The sequence below is a fragment of the Anas platyrhynchos genome, chromosome 9, assembly GCF_047663525.1.
Source record: "Anas platyrhynchos isolate ZD024472 breed Pekin duck chromosome 9, IASCAAS_PekinDuck_T2T, whole genome shotgun sequence".
NCBI lineage: Eukaryota > Metazoa > Chordata > Aves > Anseriformes > Anatidae > Anas > Anas platyrhynchos.
Window position 1 is genome coordinate 24,474,433 of NC_092595.1, and position 27,894 is coordinate 24,502,326.

General features: G+C 36.1%; 1 protein-coding gene across 3 annotated transcripts in view; it reads right to left on the reverse strand.

The window, feature by feature from the left end:
- Positions 1–27,894, reverse strand: part of SLC9A9 (solute carrier family 9 member A9) — a 218,515-nt gene that overhangs the window by 104,648 nt on the left and 85,973 nt on the right. For all 3 annotated transcript variants that reach the window (XM_038183440.2, XM_038183439.2, XM_072042776.1), the window contains exons 8-9: positions 27,734–27,839; positions 17,039–17,127 (exon numbers count right to left, since the gene is read on the reverse strand). In XM_038183440.2, the coding sequence (XP_038039368.2) occupies positions 17,039–17,127; positions 27,734–27,839 (195 nt within the window). The remainder of the gene's footprint in view (positions 1–17,038; positions 17,128–27,733; positions 27,840–27,894) is intronic.

Below are 27,894 nucleotides of genomic sequence, written 5' to 3' on the forward strand. Positions count from 1 at the left end.
TGCTCATATGCTGCCATTAGTTTCCCTAAGGCTACCAGAAAATTATACTAGAAACCATTTTAATATACACATAGTAATAAGACATTTTTTCTGTATAAAACTATAAGAACCCTAATTTTTAATGTGCCATTTCTACCTCTCCACATAGTCTATAAATCTGCTTATAGTTCTAAAGTAAGAGATGTAATAAATCACTAATGTAAGTTTGAAGTAATGTCAACATGTCTAAAGGTAGAGTATTAATTACAAAAATATAAGTGCAACCTGAGCGCTTGGTTTAGGTTTTAGCTCAGTGAATTACTGACACTGCTATTTACTATTTGCTTTGGTTTGTTTATTTTCTCCATAAGAGTGGCTATTACAAATGACTGATGTTAAAAATACCTATTAAGTTCAACAATATTTATGCATTTAAAATCTCACTGTTCTCCAGATATACTGATTTTGTTGCTGTTTTTGTTATTATTTTATTATTATTTTTCTCAGCCATTGTAAGAGCTCAGAGGGATGTGCAAAGAATTAGTTTCAGGTTGGGACATTCTTCTGGGAAGCGTCACCTGGAATTCTCACTGGTAGAGAAAGGAATGAATGCAAATAATGTACACCTTAAGCCTTGCTGTAACCACTAAGTTTCTTCTGATGTTTTACTCTAAGTCATGTGAACCATTTTATATAATGTAAAAGCTGTATTAGTTCTAACTTTTGAGTGAGGTAAGAGAAGCACCTTTTTTCTTCTCTTTCCTTCATTCCTTCCCTCCATCTCTGCAGTTAAGTTCAGGCCAAATAGGGAAACTACACCAAAATAGGTTTTGCAAGTTGATCCACTTTATAGAACTACTTAAATTTTCACTGAATGTTAGAGAGATTATCTAGGTAAGTAATTAGTGCACCTGGAAGATGGAACACACTAAGTTTCCATTTCTGCTGCACTAAAAATAGAAAAGGACAAAATGAACATATTCTAGACCATAGTCCTCTTATGGTTGGGGATATGGAAAATGAAATATTTATTAAATCCTAATATTTTAAACAGCATTCTTTCACCTCAGGGGAATAATGTTAGTATGAGAGTGTTGGGTAAAAGCTGAATTAGATCATCAAGAATTTATTTGCTGGAAAACTCAGTGAATTTTACTCACTAATGGGAATATTACATTCTTACATTTAATTTAATACCCGTTGAAGGAATGTCATCCACCTCTTGCAGGTACTTTCAAGCCTCTAGATGTATTGATTTATCTAGCAACATGGAGGAATGCCACCTGTCTAGGGGTTACATCTTACAGTGATATATTCTTGTGTGACATCAAAACAATTGATGAAAAAAAAAAGAGTTGCAATAGTCCAACAGCAGCTGGGAAGCTAGGATGTGAAATTGATTATACTTCCTAAGAGAGATTTGGAGGTAACAGAGCTCTTAAAATCCCAAACAGTCAATGTTAAGTGATGGTTATGAAATGTATGATATTTGAATAATGCTATTTAATTAGAACACGGCTACAAAATATGTTCCATGAAGTCAAGGATATTGATAAACCAATAGTTGATGAAAGTTCCTTTTCCCTAACTATTTTGAATTAAAATGTAGTGGGAGTTCAGACTGTCATATTTTTATAAGATTGTAGAAACCTTTTAGTCTAATTTCTTTATTTAATCTTTCTCTTTTGATTAAAAGTTTTAAAATCTGAAAGTTTGTTTTGAAGCTCTTGCCTGAAATCCTTTATACAGCTGTAATGAATCTTCACAGCATAGTGATATAGTGCTCATTTCTAGAATAACAGTCTTAGATGCAGCAAAATATTAGAAAAAGACTTTGATCTTAGCAAAATCTAAGACTTAGAGAAGTCTTATAATCAGCAAAAGTAACTCATTCATTATAGACTATAAACTGTATATGGTAATAATTTTGATATCCAAGAATATATGACTGTAAACTTACAAACACACCAACAAAAGCAAATTCTTACAAGATCTTTTTTTATGTCCTGGTGCAAAGTTCTGGTCTTTTTTGTCAGTAGGCTTTGCTAATGGATTCAATAAATTTAACCCTAAGAGATTTATGGAAGGCACACAATAACTTTCTATTTCTCTCTAGAGCTGAGAGGTTAAAAAGATTCTTAAGGGCTGAGGAAGAAGTGGGAATCCAAAAGGAAGAAGAAATAAAGAAAGTATCAGAACCAAGGGAGAGGAAAGGCCAACAATGATTTGCATTTACACATTATGATTAATCTTTGTGGCATAATCTACACACCACCACTAAAGTTTAGCATGGGAGAAGCTGGATAAATTACTGGCACAGGACATGTTAGCTTCTGACTATCAACAGTAAAGTAAAAATATTGGTCCCAGACATTAAAACAAATCCTTTACATTATTAAAAATGTCATAGATCTGGAATATCTTTGCTGAACAAAAGAAGTTTAAACCAAAAATATTGAAATTTAAGCAGATGAATTCAAATATTTTTCTTGCTCTTACTATGAGTAATGAAAACAAGAGTGAGAATGATTTAAGAATTAAAAACTTCAGAACGTCTAAAAAGGTTTGACCTCAGGGTGAATGGAAGCGCAGGTTGGTTTGTATTTACAATGAATCTGCCAACATCATTAACTACTTGATTCAAATCAGCCCTCAGAAAGAAATTTGTTATTCCCTTTTATCAATTAATTGGCAAATAAGAAAGACTGTTCAAAATCTAAAACTCAATGTACTCATTTCTTACATGTGTTGGGCATGGAAAGCAGTAGAAACTTTGCTATGCACTTGTGATAGTATAACCAGATTCAGAGCCTCCTGAGAATTTATATGCTGACTTCAATAGGCTTTGGATCTAGCTGTAGAAAAATTGATTATTCTATCATTACTCTTGTAATTAAGTTGCCCAGGAACAGGGTTGGGGGGAGGGGATGTCTGCAAACTTTATTTATTTATTTATTTATTTATTTATTTATTTATTTATTATTTAATGTGCATCATTTGAAAGAGAGTAAACATTTTAGACCACTACCTACCTTCCCTGCAGTTCAACCAGCTTTTACAGCATTAAGTTGTTCCTATAAATGACCTGAGTAAGACACCTTAATGGAAGATATTGCCAAAATGGAGATATTGATGCTGTTGCTCCTAGAGCTTCTCATCTAACTTGTTATTTAGTACACAAAGTGAGAACAACCATTTTCAAAGTGCTTATTTATCATTAATTTCTGAACTGAGATGTTGCAGGCACAAAGGGAAGATCCTCAGTGCTCAGCTGTATCAAGATAATATGCTCAGGGATTACTGCAGTTAAAGCTCTGCACATTTACTCTAGCAGTGAGTGCTGTACTGTTCTGTAAGCATTAAGAAAGGGTTTTTTCAAGACAGGGCACACCAGACTGTAGTTGGAGAATCATTTGAAAGATTTTTAAAGAACTTTTGACTGGTCAGCAGTTAATGGTGGTGCTAGAATCATTGTGTTTAGGCATGAATTTAGAATTTTCTGGGAACGCTGATAGCTGTTCTGTTAGCTGATAGAGCAAAAGGAAAAGGAAGAGGCCATGAACAGCATGTGTTGTCTAGGATTAAGCTAGTATTCTTACAAACCTGAGATCAGAGAATAAACTATATCAAGAAGAAAAAGAACTAAAAAAAAAACGCAAAATAATAATGACATCAATAAAAAGGAAGCTTTTGTTTATGACCTACTGTGGATATCTTGAAAGAGACTTTCTTGGAAACCGTCTTTCTGGGGTAGTAAATTGTGAATCAGGTGGAAGAAGAGATATTATGCATTGATGGTTAAGGGCTATGGAACATCGGTAAAAAATTAGCAAGAGAAAGGAGCAGTTTGTGGCTTTGCTAAAGCCAATTTCAACATGCTTTTTTTTTTCACAGTTAACAAAGGAGACTTTAAAACCTGGCTGCTCTCCTTCTGGTCAAAGAGAAACAGTAATGTTGTCAATATAATCTAGTTTGTAAAATTGTGATGAACTAATACATTTTTTATGTTTGTGCATTTATGTTAGAATTAGAGGAACTGCTGCTGATTTTTCAAAAGCAAAACTCTAAATCAATCTAATCTTCCTCTTTTTTTTTTTTTTCCTTTTTTTTTTCTCCACCCCTCTCAAGTGTTTTTCTGTGACTCACTATCACAGTCCTAACCTCAGACGATCAATTCAATTTCTATGGAGGACAAATGCAATTTATTCCATTTCAGTTTGCTGAGAAGAAATATTCTGTAATATTAATTCTGGAAGTGAGTTCATAAAAACAATTTCCTCCCTTGCCAAGTTTTGGGTTTTTGAAAGAAATTCACTTAGTCTTTGACATATTAGGAGCTAGTAATCAATATGAAGGCCTTTAACCTATCAGGAAGAGAAAAAGAAGTCTTATGAAGTCTGTAGTGTCCTTTCTTTGTTCTTTCTGGCAAGAATCAAGACTTCAAAAAATTATTTGATGTCAATGACTTCCATCCCATTGCAAATTCAACATACGTGACAACACATTTTCTCTCTTTGCACTTATAGAAATAGCAGTATTGCAGCCTCTCTCTACCCATATTGATGCTGCCCTTTACAGTCTGTAGAATTTCAGTGAAAAATGCTCTAAGAGCTGCAAATCAAGTCTATAATTTATCTAAATCCAGAAAACAGTAGCACTATTTGCATATGGTTTTCTAATGAGAGGCTGCTCTATTTTTGTTGAGTGCACATTCTAAGGTAGGACAGTGCTTACTAAATAGCTTCTCGACTTTTTATTTGTTCAGGGCTTTTCTATAAACATGCTGTTTTGTTATGTGTCTGTTTACAGTGGTTGAGGAGAATGGACGCAAGCCTGTCACTTTCTAATGTACAAAGCTTCCTCTAAGAACTCTTCTTGCTCTAACTGGTGATGAATAACACGAGCTCCTGACCACGTTAAACTGTATTTATTATTCCGAAAGAATAGCAATAGAAATGTTTGTGTCACATTTTTTACCTAAGTATTGCAGTATGTGTATTTTCTAATCTAGCAGTCACCTATGCTTAGAGATACAATCTAGAGTGCAGACTGTATGGAGTTGAGATAAATGAGGCACAGAATAGTTGGGGGTTTTGCTTGAACATTACGTGTGAAAGGTTCAATTCAAAAGCGTGAAAGGTTCAAAATACAGAAAATGTCAGATACTCATTGGTGATGCACATTAAAAAGGACCTTCTTGTGCATAAAGCACAGGGAAGCTGTCATCAAGTACAAGTTAGCTTGGAAGCGGCTGCAACCTTGGTACTTCCGGTCTGAGTAAATAATTGGCTACAGTGAAGAGCTATCTAACACACTACATGTGTAGCTGTGAGATACATTTAAAAAATTGCAGATGAAGGGTAAGTGGAGATGAACTTAAAAAAAAAATAAAAAAAAATAAAGGAAATTATCAGCAATGCTTATATGTCCATTTTACATAGCACAGAGTGTACCTCTGTGTATGTGTGTGTATTCACACACTGATAGTATGGGTAAAAGCTGGTGGAGGCAAATAGGTAGGATTAAGCACAACTAGGACAAAAATTTAAAAGGGAAAAAGTACAAAAGCTACAACAGGTGGATATTGCTAGGGTGCAGAGTCTGAAAGGTGAAATCTTGATCCCTAAGTGTGCACACAAAGGGAGCCTGTTGATACTTGAATCCAAATGATAGAATCATAATTAATTTCAGTGGGACATGTCTGCATTTGGCTATAATGACTTGATATGAAATGACCAGAAACTGTTGGAGAAAGTATTGTGAAGAATTCTGGTGTTTTCAGATCTACAATGTCACTACTAGTGCCCTTGGTGTTTTTTCACAAATCCCACCACTGATCACAGAAACAAACAAGCACTGTAAGACAAGCAGAAATTAAAATCCCTAAACCAAAATACACCTGTACTTTTAAATACAGGAGTTAAGGCCACTCTTTATTTTTCATAAAAAATAGCATGTTTAGTGAATAGATAAAACTAGTCTTTCTTTGATGCATTTTTAAAATAACTCTTGATATGAATCTGTAGGAAAGTGGGAGGTGGGTGGAATAGAGAAGTGTCATCTGGCACCTCATACAAAAAAGTGGTTTTTCAAGAAAAGTATTAGTCACTGCATGAGGGTGTGCTTCTGAGGATGCTGAATGTCTGTACTGAATTATCAAACACCCAGAACCCTTCTGAAGTTCACTGGAGGCAAAGGGTGGTCCACACCAACTAAACTAGTGAGACTGAAGCAGAGGAGAAAGAAATTGATGCTCAAACTTATGTGATATTTTCAGTATTTTAGGTGAATGGAAGCAGGTATGTACTCCGTGAAAAGACAGGACACTGTCTTTTAAATGAATTTTAGTCATAATGTAGATATTTAGTTTGAAAGATTTTGTCTAAGGGCTTTTTAGCCCTTGATGATTTCCGCAGATGGCACCATGAGAAACAGATGAGATACAGCTAGCTGTTCAGTATTTCTTGCACTGTGCTACCGTTTTGTACAAATGTCTTTTTTGAAGGTATACAATCCATTAATCACATGATGGAAACACAGCTGTGCAGTCACCAAAAAGATGGGATACTGACAAATAGTTTAGACTGTTACAGTGCCTCATTTTTATGTATTTATTTTCTTCTTATTCCAACTCATTGTGTGAGAATTTTAGTGTTAGTTACATATTTTGAAAAAGTTTTGACCAAGGTTTCTGTGCGGGTTTTAGTTGATACTGAAATCTACAGAGAGTGGCAAGTGATCAGCAGTCATGTAAGAGTCATACAAATTAAAAAGCAAACATACATAAATTACATTTCAGATTGCAAGAATGGACCTTAGTCAACAGCAGCTTGGTAATGCCAGAAACTGCAGAACAGCTCAGATTCCTTCAAGCCTCCCACTGCCCTAAGCCTCTCTGGGCAGTGCAAAGTCATTGCTGTTTGCAGAGGAAGGAGAAGCCCCAAAACATCAGCAAATCTGTTAGCCAACTTCCTTCTGTCAGGTGAGTGCACATTTGTGATAAAACACTTGATGCTTTATAAAAATCACAGTGTAACCTACCTAACCATGCAAGAAATACCTATATTAATTCCTACACCAAACACAGTGTCCCCACAGTAAAGCACATATTGACACATTCTCATGCAAGTGTAAGGTAACAAAGGGCTATAAGAAAGGAACCTATTAGTAATACCCTCAAAATTAAAACTTTTTAAAACTATGTGCTTAATGCTTCCATTGCATTGTGATTTAAAGGTTGGGAACACTTGGTTTGATTAGTTTGATTAGTTTGATTGGTTTGATTAGTTTGGAGAAAAGAAGACTGAGAGGTGATCTCACTGCTTTCTGCAACTTTCTGAGCAGGGGAAATGGAGAAGGAGGCATTGGCCACCAAAGACGGGATGCGTGGGACAGCAGAACAGCACAACGCTGTGCCAGGGCATGTTCAAGACATTAGGAAGAATTTCTTCACTGGGAAGGTGGTCAAACACTGGAACAGGCTTCCTGGCGAGGTGGTTGATGCCGGAGGCCTGTCAGTGCTCAAAAGGCATTTGGGTAACGCCTTTAATAAGGTGCTTTAACTTTGGCTAGCCCTGAGGTGGTCAGGCAGTTGGACTCTGATCTTTGTAGGTCCCTTCCAACTGGTCTATTCTATTCTATTCTATTCTATTCTATTCTATTCTATTCTATTCTATTCTATTCTATTCTATTTATAATAATAAATGCAAAGTCATACAAAACAGATGCTTTACAGAGCTTCATTCCATAATCAGGAAATTCACTGACATATCCTGTAGTAAAATCACTTAACACAAAACATGTGAAGTGTCAGTGTTTCAGACAAAGCAAAAGTTAGAGATAAAATCATTATGATTATGCAATATTTTATATTACATTGCTATATTTAAGAAAGAATATCAGTACTTTTACTTATATATTAATATTATATTTGGAGCCTCATTTATAGCATAATCCAAATCTCATTAAAGTCAGAGGACTTTAGTTCTTGACATAAAACTATTAAATTTGTTTACCTGTATGAAAAATGAAGAGATACTTAAATGAAGGGTCCTACCTTTATTTATTTATTTTTAATCTCTGTCACAAATTCTAAGATGAAGGAGTTGTGATTGTGAGTGTTTAAGGGGATGCTGTATTTATCAGCTTTTAGAAAACAAGAAAGTGACTAAAATATAATTCAACATAAAAGTAACTATATATACTCTAAGAATGGGATATTAAACTACACTTTGCTCTGTTTCAGTCCTACATGTTGATGATGCAATAATATTTTCATAGGCCAGGATTAGTTTGATTTTGTTTTGCTTTTCCTCCCTGTGTATTCAACAACTGCAGTGATATGGAGGTGTCAATAATTAGGAAGAGACCTGATCTGATGGTCAACATGCTTAGATGAAATTCTCTTCACAACACTAGAAGATGTGCTCTACAGAGTTGAGGTATAAGGCTGGATCTTTGCATGGGCACAGACCTAAAAACTGGAGAAAAGTGCTAGCAACTCACAGTAAGGAGAAATGTTTCAGTGGTCATTCTTCACACCTCTTGTGAAGAGACTGAGAGATACAATAATAGACGTGTGAAATAAAATTACATCACCTGCATAGCTCTGTGAATCAGCTTTTTGATTCTGCAGTAGCTTACTTAGCCTCATACAGTTTGACTCCCCCATACAAATTTAGACATATGAGAGTCTCATTTGTGATTCAGAGCCTCTTTCAAAGAAAATACAGCATGTGTCTCCACATGGAATTCCCATATATATTCCTCTATATGGCAATGAGAATTTGGCCTGTAGGTTTTAATTTCAATTGGTATATGTTAGCTAATGGCTGGCATCTGCTACTGTGCTGTAAAGAGTAAACTATAACCTTAACAATCAAAGAACTTTATTAATATTTAAAGAAAATGTTTAATGTTTAAACAGATTGTAAAAACTTTAATGAAGCTATTTGGGAACTAGTTTGAATTATGCTGCCTTAGCCTACCAGCATCAAAAATGACATCATTTTCCAACAAGATGAGCCTCTCTGTAAGAAGTATTGCTTTCTCTACAGTTCTGTCTTTCTTCAGGGCATGAATTACACTTGAGCATGTGTATTTTCCATTTCCTGTGCTTAAGCAAGATGAACAAAAATTGTTTTGCTTTGTTTTTCAACATTTGTTTTTCATAGGTCCAAAATACTTTTTTTTTTTTTTTTTTTATTCATGGGTGTGCGATAGATATTATGCCTTAAAAAATGCTGATAACAAAGGGACACATGCTTGATAGAAACTAATGAGGCCAGGGTAAATCTGCACATTCTCAGTTGAGGAAACACTAAAACTGGTACACAAAAACAGAGAAAAAAACAGAGATTAAAGAATAGAGTGTAGAATTGGATATACGGACAGGATTGCTGTATGTGGACGCTGAGTATTTTCAGTATTATGGCTAGGATAGCAGTGTGTCCGATCTCTTCCTTTGAAAAACAGAGGTTTTTTTTTGTTTTTGTTTTTAAAGCATTTAATTAGTGATATACCATAGTTATAAATTTTATCTTGTAGAAATGTTTCCTATCTGCTTACCATCCATCACGTAGCACACAGGTAAAAGTCAGAAAACAATTATAACATTTCCACATAAATTTGAGGGGAGCGGCATGTGAGGAGAGTGCAGATTAACATTCTTTTAGCATGTTAAGTAATCAGGAACATCAGTCAGATAATGGAGGATTTTGCTGAGAAATTCAGATTGAAAGACATGGTAGTATAATTCCTTTTACAGAAATCATGATTTTCTAGTGTTGTTATGATTCTTCTTCAACCCACATAGTAAGCAGCTTTAGCTTTCTTTATAGCATTATACAATTCTACAGGGTTCCATAAGATCTTATGGTACATCTGGTCAAACAATGCATTTGGCACACTTCCCATCTTCAACTTTTTCTGCTAAACACAGAAAACAACTGTGTAGAAAACTGAAATTCATTGTACACTTCCTGTCAATTTCAATCCATTTTAAAGGTAATAATTATTACAAGCACTAAGCATGTGGTGCATACTCAATCAGAGATAAGAAGGCAATTAAGAAACTAGGGCAGCCTGTTAGTAACAGACCCACTGACTGTAGAGATGCACACGGAGGTCCAGCTTAGGCAGACACTCCTAAGCGCACAGCTTCCCTTCCCTTCCCTTCCCTTCCCTTCCCTTCCCTTCCCTTCCCTTCCCTTCCCTTCCCTTCCCTTCCCTTCCCTTCCCTTCCCTTCCCTTCCCTTCCCTTCCCTTCCCTTCCCTTCCCTTCCCTTCCCTTCCCTTCCCTTCCCTTCCCTTCCCTTCCCTTCCCTTCCCTTCCCTTCCCTTCCCTTCCCTTCCCTTCCCTTCCCTTCCCTTCCCTTCCCTTCCCTTCCCTTCCCTTCCCTTCCCTTCCCAACTTTTCATGTTTGTATAATTTTCCTCTCTCAGAAGGATGAGTGACAGGGATATTTCTATAAGACAGAAAATACTCTGAAGGTAAAGAAATCTAGGGACCCAGTACAATCTTCTGCCATAATTTCAGCATCTGAGTGTTAGCTAAATCTTAGACCAGGGAGCAGAGAGAATATTGCTTTCTTCCTGATCATTTTGAATAGTTGCAAAATGAAGGCTTTTCTATAGGTCCTGTCTCAAAAAAAGCAAAACTCCAAAACAACTCCCCTCCCCGAACCTAGAATCTGGGTGAAATATATAAGAAAATAAGAGTGTTTTTTTTTTTTTTTTCCTGTCTAAGGTAACATTTCCAAAGTTTTTAATTTAAGCAAAATTGGCTAAAACAAGGATAAAACTATGTTAATTTATTCCAACAGGAATAATTTTTCCTAAGATAGCATTTAATTTTCTCATTCTTGTTATCATAATTTGGTGCTTCTTCACACTGTACTGACCGCTGTAGCTTGGTCACCTGGACTCTTTCCTGAGCAGCACTGGCTGAAGCCCCAGTCTTTATTGCTTTTGAGTCTGGACTTGAATGGGTTCAAAGAAGCTGGAAATTAGTTTTTGTTGTTATTGTTCAGCTGCAGAAAATAAACCATGGGGCAGAAGGAAAAATGTCCATCAGACCTGACTTTTACGCTTGATCTCCACTTAAATGGAAGAAAGTGCTTTATTCATGCAACCTGTTTAATGCTCAATAGGAACTTGTACTTTATTGGCTCCTTTAGGCAAGAATCTCTTTGTTTGAGAGTGCCAGACCTGAGTTTCATCTGTTAGTTAGACAGAATTTCCATTTTACTCTCACAGTATTAACCATCAAGCATGTCATCTTATTTCAGCCGGTACTGTATTTCATTGGTACTGTATATCTGAGAAGCTAATGAAAAAATAGCCTAGTAAGAAATTTTCCTGCAGGCGCAGTGATTGTGGGATGCTGGGTAAACAGCTTCCTCCTGCACGGCACTTAGGCAAGGACTGATTAGAATCTGGTACTGGTGGCAGTCTTGTTTCAAAGATAACTTTATTTTCTTTAAGTCTTTCTCTCTGCCAATCATTTACGTGGAGACACCTGACCTCTCAGTGCCTTAAAGGACATTTCTTCCTAAGCAGAGTTCCTGAACAAATCACAACAGCAGCTGCCCATTAGGCTGTTCATTTGAAAAGGATAAGAAATATGTTTTGTGGTGGTTGTTTCTTTGCTGATTATCAAAGACATTTTGCTATAAGTAGGGTTTTCCTTGGTTTTGAAATGCTCTTGAGTTTTTTAAAAGTCAAGAGACTGGACTGTAAGAGCCATTATATCCTGACATTCTTGTGGCCTTTTTTTCCTTGAAGCATAAACTACCTATAATATAATCTATAAACAACCCAATGTCTGATAACAGAAAATAGTTGGCATTAACCAGAGCTAAATTAATATAGACTGTATGATTTACAAGTATGCATAGCTCTAAATGTTTTACCTCTTAAGGACTCATACAAGTAGCAGGACCATAACCACAGGGCCCATTCATGTCCTGTGTGACTGTGGATGCTTTAAGATAAGGAGCACTAAACCCATTTCGTTTAGTGCTGTTGCTCCCTCTGATTTGAGAGGGCTGCTTCTCCCAAATGCACAATGTGTGTGAGGTGTCACGAGTGAGACCCCTCACAAACAGCAGATTGACACAGTTTTGGCAGTAGTAGCACATAGCCATCTCTACTCAGCTGCTCCCCTTCTCTCATGGGAAGATGAAAACAGAAGCTGCAGTCCTGGCACATGCTTTTAACAATTACAAGCTCAGGAGAAAGCATTCTGGAGCCAAATTTGCAGTAGATTATTTCTTTTCTTAGGAAAAGAAAGCTGATGGAAGAATCCTGTAGAAATCTCCTCTGTATCTAGAGAGAAGAGATTTGTTTTTTAAATTGAGTGTAGGTCTGCTTTTGTGTAACTTGTTTACAGAGATATTTAGGTCAGTAGAAATGCAGTAAAACACCTAGATCACAGTGGTGGTGCTTCATTTGGATATTGGGAGCTAAAAGCTGACTTTAGCTACCTCTTTGCCTTTTCACTGGCTTTTTTCCCCTGTCTGGTGGGTCTGGACATCACCATCGTGATAATTCACCTTTTAAGTTATATTCTGCTATTCAGATGTGTTCAGATGTGTTCCAATTTGCTTCAGAAGTGAGTCTATAACTATGGATGGAACAGCAAAGTCTAAAGTCTATATCAAGACTATTCAGTGGCATATCAGGGTCCAGTCTCTATAATGACTTGATTTTGTTTTTGATGAATTAAATATAAATATACAAAAAATAAATATACATACTTGTGACTTTTGTCAGTCTTCTTCAATCAGTATGGTTAATAAGCATTAAATGAAATAATATGCTTACAAACACAACCCTTTTACACCCAACAGCTTTTGGAATACAGCTCAATTTATGATGTAGATATCAAATAATTAATCCCTAGCCTGTTTCCTTGATGAAAAATGTATAGCTATGTCATGAGCTAAGCAACTTTTAAAAACTGATTGTATTTTCAAGAGTTTTCCAGAAGATATTAACCACCTCTCTGTAAGGTGATGACTTTCCGTAATCAGAGATAATCACATCTGCCTTATTGTGTGGAGATTAAAATTTGAATCAATCAGTATCCATCAATGAGCAAAGATCTAAGATCCCAGTCTGAATTTTCAATCCTTCAGCATAAGTTAATTTGCTCAAGCAGTCCCAGGAGCACTACGTGCTACAGTAAAGTTACTCAGAAGTTATGCAGCACTGATTTCTTTTGTTCTACTTTTACCCTGTTCTCAACCTTGGAGGTGAAGGGCCACTGAAATCTTAACACATCTTGTACATACTGCACTCCCAGCACAGCTGAACAATCAGGCTACAAGCTTTTCTCTATAAGGTAGGTGTTCCCTAATGGGTTTGCTGTCAGGATCGGGAACAAATGTGAGTAACTGTTTAACTAGTAATGTGGTAAGAGAGCCCCTTACACTTAATTTCAGAAAGCAGCCGTCACAAACTTTTTAGACACAAGTATTTCAGAGGTCACTATGTAAACAACTTTTAGACTGGTGGAGTGACTGGAGACAGGCAGGGCAGTATGTAACATATGCCCTTGCAGGCTGGACATGCTTTGCTGTGCCTTTCAGTATTTCCCTTTCTCTGCTTCCACCAGAGATGTGTTTCAGAATTTCCTTTTCAGAATCTATAGCTTGCTGGAACAGCATTTGTTCTGAAAGCAGAGTTCTCCAAACCCTTGCACACTTACCTGAAGAGAGGTATTGTTCTCTCTTTGTTGTGGTTGTTCCCAGAAATTAAAGGAAAATAACTAGATATAACTCATGACTATGTTGGATAACATTTATAGCTGTTAGAGAAAGTTAGAAGCTTCTCTTAGTAAGCCATCAATAGGAAACTGGGCTGGTCTTAGCTTGATATTTGAGTGAAACTGAGGGAGGGCAGAGACAAAAAAATGGTGAGGAATGTCTTCTTTTCATGCAGAAAAGTGCTGTTCATGCATCCCTTTCTAGAGCTGATGTATAGAGATAGAGTCTGCCCACTTTCAACAAGCCAGTGATTTCTCTTTATCTAGCAACATCCTGCCCAGCCGCTGACTTACTTGTAGCTGAGCAAATCAACCAAATACAACTGTACATCTGAAGAACCTAATTCAAAATATGGTCTATAAAGTCCCAAGATTTAGAAGCAGCTGTTGTTTGCCTGCAGCATAATATGAAGTTATACTTGCAGCTGTAAATAATTCTAGTGAAAGCTGCACAGAATCAAATATCTTTTGATAAGGTCCTAGCAGTTTCATCTTCTCCTTCACTGAAGATATACTAGATAAATTAAACTTTATATGTAGCCAACTCAGGAACATGCTGTTTGACCAAATCTTGTTGCCATGGAAGGCAATGTCAATTTTAATGTTAAAATCACTGTGACCATAATCAGGTCAATGATGATGATTTAAAAATACTGCCGTAAAGCATCATTCACATTAAAAACAAGCTATAAAAACACACAGAATTTGTCCGAATACTTAGTGAGACTTGGGGCTTTTGTATAAATGAAAACTCTCTCAAAGTCTGCATTTTCACTTAATCTTTCTCACCTTTTCTTATGACAGTGTTAAAATAATCCATTGTTTGTGACACAATTTATGTTACCTTGTAGTTTCAGAGTCTGTAAGTTTCAGATCCTTAAAATGTAATACATGTACTTCTCTTTTATGGAATGTTAATCAGTGATTGACTAGATAACAAAGGATACATAGGGACTAATAATTATATGGCATCTTTCAGCAGCCATTCCTAAAAGAGGTTCTTAAATGTAAATTTAAGGTTTTAAATAGGCTTTAATTTTATATCAACATCTGAAGAAAATCATACCAGTCTCTTTTTATTTATGTGTTCTTTTAGACCAAATGATGAGGTATTATGAGAAACGTAGGACTCAGCAATATGGCCAGAAACACCACCACTCTCATTGCATACCAAATTTTACCATCAAGATATGAAATGCTAACAGCCAGTAGAAAATGTAAAGATAATTATGCAAAACAAAAGAGAAAAAGCTAGACAACTAACACAATTTCACAGTCTGATTTACAGTTTTAAATCTGATTTCCATATTCTTCATTAGTTTTAGCTTTAGCCTTAACTCACTGTCTTGTCAGTGTGCATTACAGCTCACCAATCCTTATTGAAAGGCCTGTCATATTGTAACAAAAGAGACAGAATGCCCTGCAATAATTCTATAAATGAACTGAAAAGCCTGTGATTTCGGCCAGTAATGAGCAATAAAAATGATTTAAATTGGGAGCAAGGCCATCTGTCTGAGCAACAATGTCCATTTGTAATGCACTAAAGTCATACATGATTGTGACAATGCTGAGTGTGTGGCTTAGTAAATTTTCTTCAAGGTAATTCTCGGGGGAGAGAAAGAAAATGACAGCGCAGATCTCACTGAAACAGCTACATATGAAAGAGATTCATATGGATTAGAAAATAAATTAGAAGAATACAGAGGAATTTGACAACAATTTTTGAACTGTAATATTGTAAGGGAGGCTGAAGATTAAGAGCTTATGGGGGAAGAGAAAAACAGAATAGAAAGGGTGCATAAAACTCACAGGTTTTTAGAGAAACACATTTTTTTTTTTTTTTTTTTCTGTGTGCTCAAGTGTAGATTCAGTTTATTTTCACTGTTTTATTTTGAACTGCTGAATGTGACGGAATAAAAGCATGAACATGAACAAAACCATTATGTGTTTAAACTAAATGTTAGTTAATTCCGTTGTTGAAAATTTTCATATGTAATTGGAACTTCCTTGCCCTCTATCTCTTTCTGGCTATGTATCACTAAATCATGCAGATGAATCTCTGAAAAACACTTGTAATCAAATTTCAACAATTATACGCAAGGGCAGTAATAGCACATACATGTAGAATTCAGTATTTCTGCAAAATAAAAACAATTCTGTAGTAGATATAAATGCTATTGTCTAAAATACAGTCACCAAGGAAAGTTACTGTCTTCTGCTGGAATATTTTCTCAAAGTATCAACAGCTTCTGCAGGTATGAAGAAATGCATTTGAGTTCACCAGCTAACCTTTCATTCTGGAAGTACCAACCAAAAACTTTTTCTGATTTAAAATCTGTGAGAGTCTGACAGTTAAACTAATACTGTGACCAGTATTTTTTTTCTATCAAAATGTTTTTTATAGAATATTGGATTTTTGATTAAATTGAGATGTGCAAGAAGAGATGAAATTTTCTGCATAAAATTTCTAATGCTTACAACAGAGGAACTGCTGAGAAGGGTACCAGATTGCATCATGAAAATTGTAGCCCTGGAGCATAAGTTTCTGTTTTGTTCTAAGATATAGATTTTCTATAGCCTGGGGTTCTTGGGACATACAAGTCAATATTAAAAGGGAAGAAAGCAGCATTTAAATGACTTGTCTCAGGAGCTAGGTAGTGACAAGGTAGTCTAATATTATTTCTTGTGCTGGAAAATATTTTCAACATTGCAATGCAATATCTCCTGTACTGAGAACAGCCCCAAGTTTTTCAAAATAATTACAATTATATTACTCACCTGTTTGGACTAAAAGCAGCTCATGTAATTTCTCATCTCTAAACTTTAAATAACAAAATGGAAATTTTCACAATCACTATAATTATATCAGATTTTTAATGAGATAGAAATAAAATGATGTCATTGCTCAAGTGTGGGGGCTGGACAGTCTGGACTGTTTCTACAGTCCCCTTCTAAAAGTCCACATGGATCTACTTTCTCAGACCACTTCTTTCCTGTTTACCAGAGCTCTCAGATTTCTTTAACCTTGCAGCATTTTTGTATGGAAACTGGTGTAAACTATTATCTCCTTACTCTTTATCTCCATGATTGACATTTTGGGTCTCTTGGGAAGAATATATTTTTTGTTTGGCCAGAGAATTGTTACTGTTTTCCTGGCAAAATCTCATCTTCCCCCTAATGAAGTCATGGGACTTTTCATTTGCATTAATGGAATTCCATCCAGCTACGTTCTGTCAGTATGTCTGTCTATTCCTTGTACCAGTTATAAAGTCAGTTATTTCCATGCCCTACCTCTTTAGTTCTCATCCTGGAATCTGATGACAGATTGTTGTAGGTATAATGGGCCTGCGTGACTCCACAGAAAAGGACTGCAACAATACCTGAAATTCAAAGAAAAGACAGTTAGCTGCTTCTATTTTCTTTCCTAGGTCTTTCAAAGGGCTGCATAAAAAAGCTAATTAGACTGTTAAAAGCGTTTGATAACAAAAGAATGGTAAGATATGTTTCATAAGAGAATCTTTCAAATAAACTAGTAGTTTTTATTTGCTAAAAACCATAAAGGTCTTGAATCTTCTAGCTGGCATCATGCATTCATAGCATTTCCACTGCTGTGCCTTTGGCCCGGGAGCATAGTAAAATTTGTTTGAATTGATATGTGCTAACATCTGACCATAACCTGACAATTAGACAGGACTAAAATAATTGTAATATGAAGGACTTCAGACTATATGAAAATCTTGGCAGAGACTGAATAGGAAAGGAAAAAAATAATTTCTCAGTTTTAAATACTTTCTCCCCAGACCTGACCCTGCCTCTAACTCACTAGAATCATTGAGTAACATCACTGCAATGCCATATTGTAATTAGAGTAGCTGATTTGATTGTAACTGCAATTTCCTGTCAGCACTGGGCATGGACCAAGCAGAATGAACTCACACAGAAAGAAAATAGAAAATTAAATAAAAGTGTCCACCAGTGATGATATGCAAATGCTCATGGAGGAAGAAGGCTGTGTTTTTCTTAAACTCGGGGCGTGTTTACATTGATAGTTACTTAGACAACAGCTCAGGGCTTGTTCATGTCCATTCCAGTCATAATTTCCCTGAAAACCTCTACCCAAATTTCCTGAAGCATGAAGAGCAAGCAAGTTCTTCTTGGTTTCTAGACACACACCTCCTCAGCATCTACTGGTTCTGTACAAAGCCAGCTTGCAGTGTGGTCACAGCATGCCTGTGATCTCCAGGGCTCACGGACAGGCCATTCATCCCATAGTGCTTTAGTACTTCTGCCTTTCAGCCCGTCCACTTGCTACCTCCTGTCTAAGATGTACAACAAGCCCTAATTTGCATTACAGTTCTGATTCCTCCTGGACTACTCTGCCACTTGTTAGGTAATTTTTAGTTCATAGGCTAAAATAGTGTCCTGAAATAACACTAGCAACTCCTGGAAAACTCACTGAGACATCAAAGCAAGCACAAATAAGCCAGCCCAGAGTTGGGCAATATTCGTCATTGTGATGTGACTGTGTTAACAGCTTTCTAGGCTTTCATTGGGTTAAACTACCATGAACTGAATCATATACATCAATTCTACTGGAAGCTTCTCAGAATTGGGAAAATAATCAGTTCTGTGCCTTCAGGCCTGGACTTGAAACTGGGAAAGGCTTCTCTCAGCTTCTCCAGGATGGTGACTCTCCTGAATTTATGAAGACCAGCCAGAAGGAGCTCAGTAAGGGGGACAGAAGAAGCAGGCCAAGCTTAACACAGTCATAGGGGATGAAGGGTGGTAATGTTCTGAACAAGCATCATGTGAAAGTGTTGGTGACTTGACAAGTCCTGTAACAATATTATCCAAACCTCCAAATGTTTGAATTCTAGCAAAAGGGCCTTTGTGGCTCTCTGGGTGAAATCTCCTCCTCCCCTAAAGCAAATAGAGATAAGGAAACATGAAAAAGTAAAAATTTAGATAATGCTAAAACTATTTCACTTGTGGCAGTATGCATGCAGGGGAAAAGCACACCGACACATGCCACTTTGCTGTTACTACCTTATCACATCTTTCTCAAGTTTCTGACTCTATTTGGATTGCTAACCATGGAAGTGCTGTCCAACAAGATCCAACTGTCTTTATTTGCAAGCCTCTCTTGTTTCTGGGAAAAACTGAGGCCTGGCATTAATATGCCATTGATTGAAATAAAAGTATGGAGGAACAAAACACTGATATATATTTATCACAAGGAATAAGTGAAAAAAATGAGAAAGCAATTTTTTTATTATTATTATTTTTTATTTTTCTCTCACACAAAGCAGCATGGACATTTTCTTTGCTTCTGGGTTCTCTTTCTATTTATTTACTGGTAATTTTCCCACAGAACACAGGCTCTGCAGCCAATACATATTCCACTGAGCTTTAACTGCTGTCTTTGTTTTATAATATTAATTTTCTTGTGCCTGTTTTGATCATAGAATCATTGAATGGATCGGGTTGGAAGGGACTTTAAAGACCATCTAGTTCAACTCCCCCTCCCATGGGCAGGGATGCCAGGGTCTCATCCAACCTGGTCTTAAACTCCGGGGACAGGGCATCCACAATATATATTGATATATATATTTTTTCCAACTGCACTAAGGCTTTTCTTTGCAGTAAATAATATAGGTAGTGGTGAGATTGTCACCAAATATGTTCCAGGAAGTTCATGATTTTATTGAGGCATAATTGTTCTTCTAAATATGTCTTTTTTCTTGGTAACTGTATTTTATTGTGAAGAAGTAATCTGGAGAGTTTATCATTTCTCAAGGCATTAAAACATACAATGGGATGCTCAAACAATGAAATCTGAGTTAAAAAAACATACCTAATCAGTAATGTTGCTAAGTGTCACTAGCTCCAGGCTCAGTAATCGGAATGGAGATTAGAGTTTGTGATTTACTTTTTTCTACATGAATCATCATCAAGCCAAGTCTTACATTTTTAAATTGACTAGTAAATTCAACTATGATTATACAATGCTTTTTGACTGCTAAGAAACTGTTAATTATTGGTAGCAAGAGAACTGAGTGACATAAGGAATAAAATGGCCTAAATCTGATTTTACAATAGGAATAAATGATCTGAACCATGTAATTATGCAAGTGTAGAAACCAGAAACCCTGTTTCCCAGGGAATGAAGTGGAATATTTCAATCACTTCAAATGGAGGCTTAATATGTACCAGCCGTGTCTTTTGCAATGAATGCTTCATTAAAAAGCTTGCAGAAAATTGTAATGCATTTCCTTAAAAATGATTACTTAAGACTAATAACCAATTACATGCTAATGCAACTACTTAAGAAAAAGGAGAGCATCACCTAAACAGGCAAATATGAAACTTTTTAGTTAGAAGGAAAAAATGGGATGAAGTATGGATTTCTTTCTAAGACCATTAAAGCTGAATTTTGTCATTAGCTGGGTTGCAAAATACAATATGGCATATCAATTAGGTTGTTAATTTTTTTTTTTTTTTTTTTTTTTTTTTTTTTTTTCAGAGAGAAATAGATAAGAATAAACATGATAATTCTGGAACTGTAAACAGAACATATTTATTAGGTGCAGTGAGGCTTATGAAGTGAGACAGTCCCTTTTACCAGTCTTTAGCAATCAAAACTGTAATTTCAGGGTGCTGGAGATTGGTTTACTTTTTCAGTATTGTTTCATTGTTTCAGTTTTTAAGTGGCAAAGTTAGCTATTGCTGAGAGACTTAGTACTACAATTGCTGAACACAATGTGAACAGGAAAAGTTTAGAGATTAAATAGGTAATCAGCTGTTAAGTGCAATATAGCTGCTTGTATCTCTATATATAAAGTTACTGAAAATTTTCACTTGATATAAGAATGAGAAACTTAACAATAAAATGTTGATAGGCACTAGTGAAGTTTCAGCTGAAGCTTAATCTTTTTGAAAAGGTTTCATTAGGCATAAAAGCCTACCGCTTCACTTGATTTTTTGTTCCCTATGTAACAGCGAAATAACTTGTTAGCTGTTAATGTAATTAGAGAACTTACTGTTAGTTTTGCTGAATACTTGTTGCAATCCTTGATAGGATAAAAGCTAGATATTATAGGAAGGACAAAGGAGTAACTTATATCTTTAAAAGTATTTTGCTGATACTGTGAACATTAACATGACACTATAAAAACTAATACATATAGACTAATCTTAAAATAATTTCTATATTGTGAGCAAAAGAGGATAAACATCCTTCTTCAATCATTTCACAAATAGGCAAAAGGATATATATCTTCATTTTCCAATATCTTCTGCTGAAATGGGAAAAAAAACTGTACTTTGTCAGAGAAGGGCAGCATGTCTAGTGGGTGTTTTTAATGAAAACCAAACTGACTGGCTACAATTTAAACTTCAGAATTTGCTAATCCAAGAGAAAAAACTTAGATTGTGTCTCCATTTGTCAGGTCTTTTAATGGTAAAAGTAAGAATTTAGAAAAAAAATACAAATAAAACAACACTCTAACTTCTGGGGAAACAAAGGAATAAATTACTGGATGAAACATAGAACTTCTTTCTAAAAGGCAGACTGACTTGATTTCACCCCAACTTTGAAGCAAACCAGAACTTCAGGGATGTAGGGATGCCCAACGTGTTGCACATGCCACAGTACAACAGATGAATCTTGCATCAAAGGGTGAAATGTTGGAAAAGAGGACAGAGAGAACTGGGAAATAGTGAACTTATTTAAATCAAACAACATGGAATATTGTCATAATGAAATAGAATTCATGGAACTATGTCAGAATATCTCCACAGAGCCCACTGGGCATATCCCAGTTGTCCTGGTTTCAGTTGGGATAGAGTTAATTTTCCTCCTAGTAGCTGGTAGGGTGCTATGTTTTGGCTTAGGATGAGAAAAGTGCTGATAACACGCTGATGTCTTAACTGTTGCACAGCGGTGCTTATACTAAGCCAAGGACATTTCAGCTTCTCGCTCTGTTCTGCCAGCAGGTAGGCTAGGGGTGCAGCAGGAGCTGGGAGGGGACAAACCCAGGACAGCTGACCCAAACTAGCCAAAGGGGTATTCCATAGCATCTGACGTCATGCTAAACAATATATAGGGGTGGCTAGTCGGGGTGGGAGGGCTGGCTGCTTGGGGTTAGGCTGGGCATTGGTCAGCAGGTGGTGAGCAATTGCATTGTGCATCGCTTCTTTTGCACACATTATTATTAGTATGACTTATTATAATTAATATATAACATAATTATTATATAATTATTATATAATATAATTAATAATAATTATATAATATAATTAATAATGATGATGATGGTTATTATTATTATTATCTTATCTTAATAAACTGTCTTCTTCATCAAAGTAATAATGCTATAAACCCAATAGCAACATCAACCCTATTCAGTCTGTTTTCACCATGGATAAGAAGTATGGCTAATCATTTTCTTAAACCTACACCAATGCAGAACCAGAGTTGGTGCTTTGCTCATGGAACTTACATCTTTGTAATTCTTAGGTTGATTTTATATTGGAGTGACAGAAAACAACAAAAGAAAGAGCTGAGAGAAATTTTTAGGTCCTCATTTGAGAAATCAGCTTTGATACTGCCCCTGTGTACTTCAAGTGAGACCTGAACTTCAACGTGGTGAGACATGCCAGGTTTTATCCTAGACATGCTAGGAGTGTTTTTTCAGTTTATCCTTATCACTATTGACTAGCAATAATACTGCAAATTAACATGGATACTTACCCTCAGCTAAGACTTACTAGTCTGATTTTATGCAACTGATCATCAGTCTCAGCCTCATGCTATGCTAGAATAGGTACTTCAAAAACAAATGTCTTTCTTCTCTTCACTTACTGTTTTAAAAGGGTGTACCTACAGCAGCACCATGGTAGCCAGACCGAAGCAGAGCCTGAAGTATGTCCGTAGTCTGGTCAAGTGACCCTGTTGCAAGGGTGAATGGTTTAACTAGAACTGCACAGAGTATTGGGTTTACCATTTATTTCAGCCAAGGATGTCTAGAACATCCTTGGAAATACAGGATTCATTTGTGACATTCTCTGTCTTAGAATACCACAAAGATCATCCAGGGCCATCTCTGATTTCCTGCAGACAAGTAATGGGATAGTAATTAGTAATAACAAACTTTTTGTGTTGTCATCTGTCTCTGCACTATGATGCAAATGCCATCTTCCTAAGCATGAAGAGCCTGCTAATTAGGCCCAAATTTCATATTTTCCTCCTAGGAGTGGCAAAACTTTAGCGAGGTGGGGGTTAGCCTGTTCTCCCATGTGCCTGGTGACAGAACGAGGGGGAATGGGCTTAAGTTGCGCCAGGGGAGTTTTAGGTTAGATGTTAGGAAGAACTTCTTCTTTACCGAAAGGGTTGTTAGACACTGGAACAGGCTGCCCAGGGAAGTGGTGGAGTCACCATCCCTGGAAGTCTTTAAAAGACGTTTAGATGTAGAGCTTAGGGATATGGTTTAGTGGGGACTGTTAGCGTTAGGTCAGAGGTTGGACTCGATGATCTTGAGGTCTCTTCCAACCTAGAAATTCTGTGTGATTCTGTGTGAACTGTAGCTTGAGAGAACTGAAATTTCTTGCCTTTTGACCTAGAAGCCAAGCTATGCCCTCTCCCATGTTACTGCATGGAGTTTACCTAGTTATGTGTATGACACAACATGACACATTACATATGAATAAGGAAAGAAAACCACAAAGTTGAGAATTTAAAGCCCGGAATAATGTCCTTTCATGGAATAATGTCAGGCCAGTGAACTAAAGGGAGTCAGGTACCAGACTGCACTGTGCTTACACTCAACTGCAGAGAGATGACTGATCCTAGACAAATCACAGCAAACAGGTGGAAGCAGTGAACAGCTACAAGGATGAATTTACTTTGTCAGCAGTATTAAAGGAACTGGGAGTTGGTGCATTTGTTCTTGCTATGTCCCAAATACAATGGGTAGCACAAAACTGCCCTAGTGGTAGACCAGATATTTGGAGTACTCTTTGGACTAGTCTTAGGTACATCAGTCATAAATAATTTGCTTATTTATTTTTGGAGAAAATCCTTAGTCACTGGGTAGACTGTGCTCCTGTATGAGGCCCAAAATAAGAAAGCACATGTCAGATATATCATGAAATGTTCGGAAAAGAATTGCTGGGGACGAATAAGCCGCAATAATTTGTTATCACAAACTATTGAATTCATAATGACTAGAGAACAATAATTTTGGATTGAGTTCTGAAAACCAGTCAGGGAACAAAGATGATCTCCTGCCAGATTTTTTCCTTCAAGACTTGTCTTTCCTAGTTTCATAGCACAGGTCTCTGGCATTTAAATCAGAGGCTGAAAAGGTTTGAAGAAACCCTTCTTTTAGGATCTACATAATTTATTCAGCATCTCTTACACCTGCTCGGGAGACATTTTTCACTAGGAAAGTAGAGTAGTAGGCCATAATTTTGATGCTTTTGCACTGATAAATTACTTTGAAGTATGCATGAAATGGATACATACATATATTTGAATGATATATCAACCTCTGAATATCTACTTAGTTCAAACACCTGCAAATACAGAGGGCCTAGCTGAGGTGACTGTAACATACCCATGTATTTAATGGAATCTTTCACAGACTAACTACTGAGTGATCACTTAAAAATTAGCAAATTTTGTCAAGTAGAAAGCAAGAGAATAAGAAATTAATGCATAAGAAATTAATTGCATAATTAATGCAAGATGTACTTCCCTAACTTGTTTTGACAAATATTTTTTATTTTTTAATGATTTTTTTTTCACAGCTTTTTAGTAAGTACTATGTAATGAAGTTTGGAAATGAAAGCGGCTTTATTAATACTGACCTTACTATAGTAGTCTGCTATTACAACTTAGCAGTCAGGAATGATACACTTCAGGGCAAATCAGAAAACGCACAAATTAGATTCTACTGTGTAAGAATCAATTTATGCATACGTTATAGCTTGATGATATAGCTATAAGATTAATAATGATTATATAAATTTATGAACTTTAGTTATCTGTTTAACAATAACATTGTAGTCATCCCAGATTTGCATTTTGTTTTGCTGGTTTGATTGTATCCATTTTTCAACCAGGGTCAGATCCACATATTATGTGTTATATATCATGGGGTATCTTGAGGAAGAGGAATAAATTTTGTATAAAATATTGCCCTGTACCGCTGCCCTTTCACATTAAAAAAAAATTAAATCCACAATTGTAACAGTGAGATCTACTACCCACTATGCCTACACAAAACACAGTATAGTCCATTGTTTATAAATTATGACATACTTCTGTATTAGACTTGAAAAGGTGCATAGTGATTGAAGAGATCATCCAGAAAGCATTATAAGAATAAAATTAATTTGAGATTACATTACGTAGTAGCTGCAGGAAAATACTGATGTCTGTGTTAATCTTTTGAAGTTTGTTCAGAAGGAATGAGTAGGGCAAACACAATATGCAAGGAAAATGCATATGAATATAGGCGTAAATGAAGTACAATGGATTGAGTGAATTTTTGAAGTGAGTCTGCTGAAGTCAAAGATTTTAACCTAGGAATTCAGTTTATTGAATGGCGTAGTGTAACACAGCCAGTCCATAGTTATGATGTTCTCAATGATTGCTGTTGAGGTCAGGCACACTTGACTGTAGAACCAGATGGTGTATGCATTAAGTAAAGTAAAGAGCAAAACAAGTAATCTGGAAAAGACGGGAAAAGATACTATATGGAGTACAAGCTCAGTGTGTTCTGAACAACAAGTTTCTCCCCTTCTGCAAGAGCCACCTCTGAAATCTATACCTCCAACAGAACCTAATTCAGCTGAAAATTTTTTATCCTAGAAGTTTAAAATCACACTATCAATGGAGGAGATTTAGAGCTATTTCAGATCAGACTGAGAGAATATTAAATCAAAACTGGTTAAACCAAACAACTAAAAATATCCACTCTAAACTGTGATGTTAACACAGTATTAATGATGTCAATATATTTAGAAAACATTGCTCTGAGCTTATGAAGCTACAACAAAGGCTCCATGATTTTTTTTTTTCACTCTAACAGCTTCTGACAAAAGCCTTTCACAGAAACTAAACAAAAAAGACCTAATTGATAAAACTCTCAAGATTAAACTTTGCCTCTTTACAACAGTGTAATTAAACATTTTCCAGCTGAAACTCAGAACACATCCCTGAAAAAAGGCTAGTGACAGATATAAATGGTCTTGCATGTTTTCCTTGCAATTTCTGTATTGGCAGAGCAAATCTCTTTTATAAGCCTATACCAATTCCTTTATTTATATGAAATAGCTAAATTTCCCTATGATGTTCTATTTTTCCCATTAATTGAATCTTGACTTTCATTCCACTCTTTCTCTGGCTCTTCCTCTGTCCATTTAAAATCCCTTGCCAAGGCTAGCATAAAAGCCATTGGTGGGATTCAGTAAGTCTTTCATTTCGGATATTTTATATGTTGCAAAAGTAAAGAAAAATGGGACACTCTTCAGAGTGACTACCAGGAGAGACTGTACTGTCTGTTGTCTCATTTGCAGTACGCAAAAAAGGCATATGACAATTATTTTTTGCTGCCTGTGCCCAAGAAATGGAAATTACCTTTGATGCAGCACCTGGGACTTTAAAAGATACTGGTATTTCCCTTCAAATCCACTTTTTGGGTATAATGTTTAACTTAGAGATTATGCATTTGGTCCTTGATGTAACATAGTATCCTTGTTCTCAGCTTGGAATGTATTTTAAAACAGTTTTCCTTAGGAAGTCAGTGATTTAGAAAATCATTATCTTCAGTTGATATGACTATGAAAACACTTCTTTGGTGTTTTTTTTTTTGTTGTTGTTTGTTTGTTTGTTTGTTTGTTTGTTTGTTTTTTGTAATGGCATCACATTTTAAAGAACCATTAAGCAAAAAGAAACAAAGAAACAAAATGGACAGATTTTCTCCAAGCGATAGAATACAACACTTTTGTTCAGTTCATGTGCCCCTCTTTGTAGCTTGAAGATTTTGTCAGGAATCAGGACACATAATTATGTTTAATAAGGTGAAGGTGTCAGAAGATGCAGGTGTTAATACTAACTCAAAAATCATTTTAATTGTATATTAATACTAAAAAAGTAACATGCTGGCTCCATAGAAGTCAGTGGAAATATCTCTTAACTTCAGAAGCTTTGAACATTTTGCAAACAAAACATGGGCTGCATTAACACTCCATTATTCCCTGACTTTTCATGCCAATAATTAGAGGTGACAGCATCAAGAACATTAAAATGATGAAGCTATTATGAAGTTTGTTCTTTCAAATCACTCTACACAATAGATTGTTACCTGGGTAAAGTATACAAATTTAGAATTTAGAACAATCAGAACATATGTGTCTTTTTGCTTTTCACTGGGACCTGAATGTACCCCTGTCCAGTTGCAAAAGGTGTTTACATAGGCACACTGAACAAGATGATTTATTTTTCAGATAAATCCAGAAGTGGCTCCACCTCACTGGCAAAGGTGAGGATGACCCTGTCCTCCATCTTAGTATTGAGGGTGGGGAAACAGGAGGAGGGACCAGGACAAGAAATGTAGGAAGAGGAGCTCGCTGGCCATGACAGTCACACAGCACTGTATATTTTGTTCCTCATGCTTACTGTTATCTATTGCTCTATAGGTGAGCAATAAATTGTGGGATTAATAGTGGGACAAAGAGTGCTGGGAAAATGTAGGTGAGAAGAAGACTGGGGAATTTAACTTCCTTTAGTAAGTCTTTGGAAGAACCATTCAATGTCCCTACAGATCTGTTTTTAGAGATGAAACAACCTCCAGTGCTGCAACTGGCTTTTAGAAGGTTTATACAAGATGATAAGATGTCATGCCCAAAATAAACATGCCATTTTCCCACACTAGAGGTATACTATAAAACTCCTTTTATTCAATAAAATGCTACACTTACCTGTGAGACCAGCAGCTTCTGCTGATAAGAAGGCACTCCAAGATAGGAGGAAAAACAGACCTGTCTCCAGCATGGGGAATTCACATAGCTTTGTAAATTTTGTCAGGTGCTGAAAGGTTGCTAAGGAAAAGTAAAAAACAGCTATTTTATAAGCTTAAATT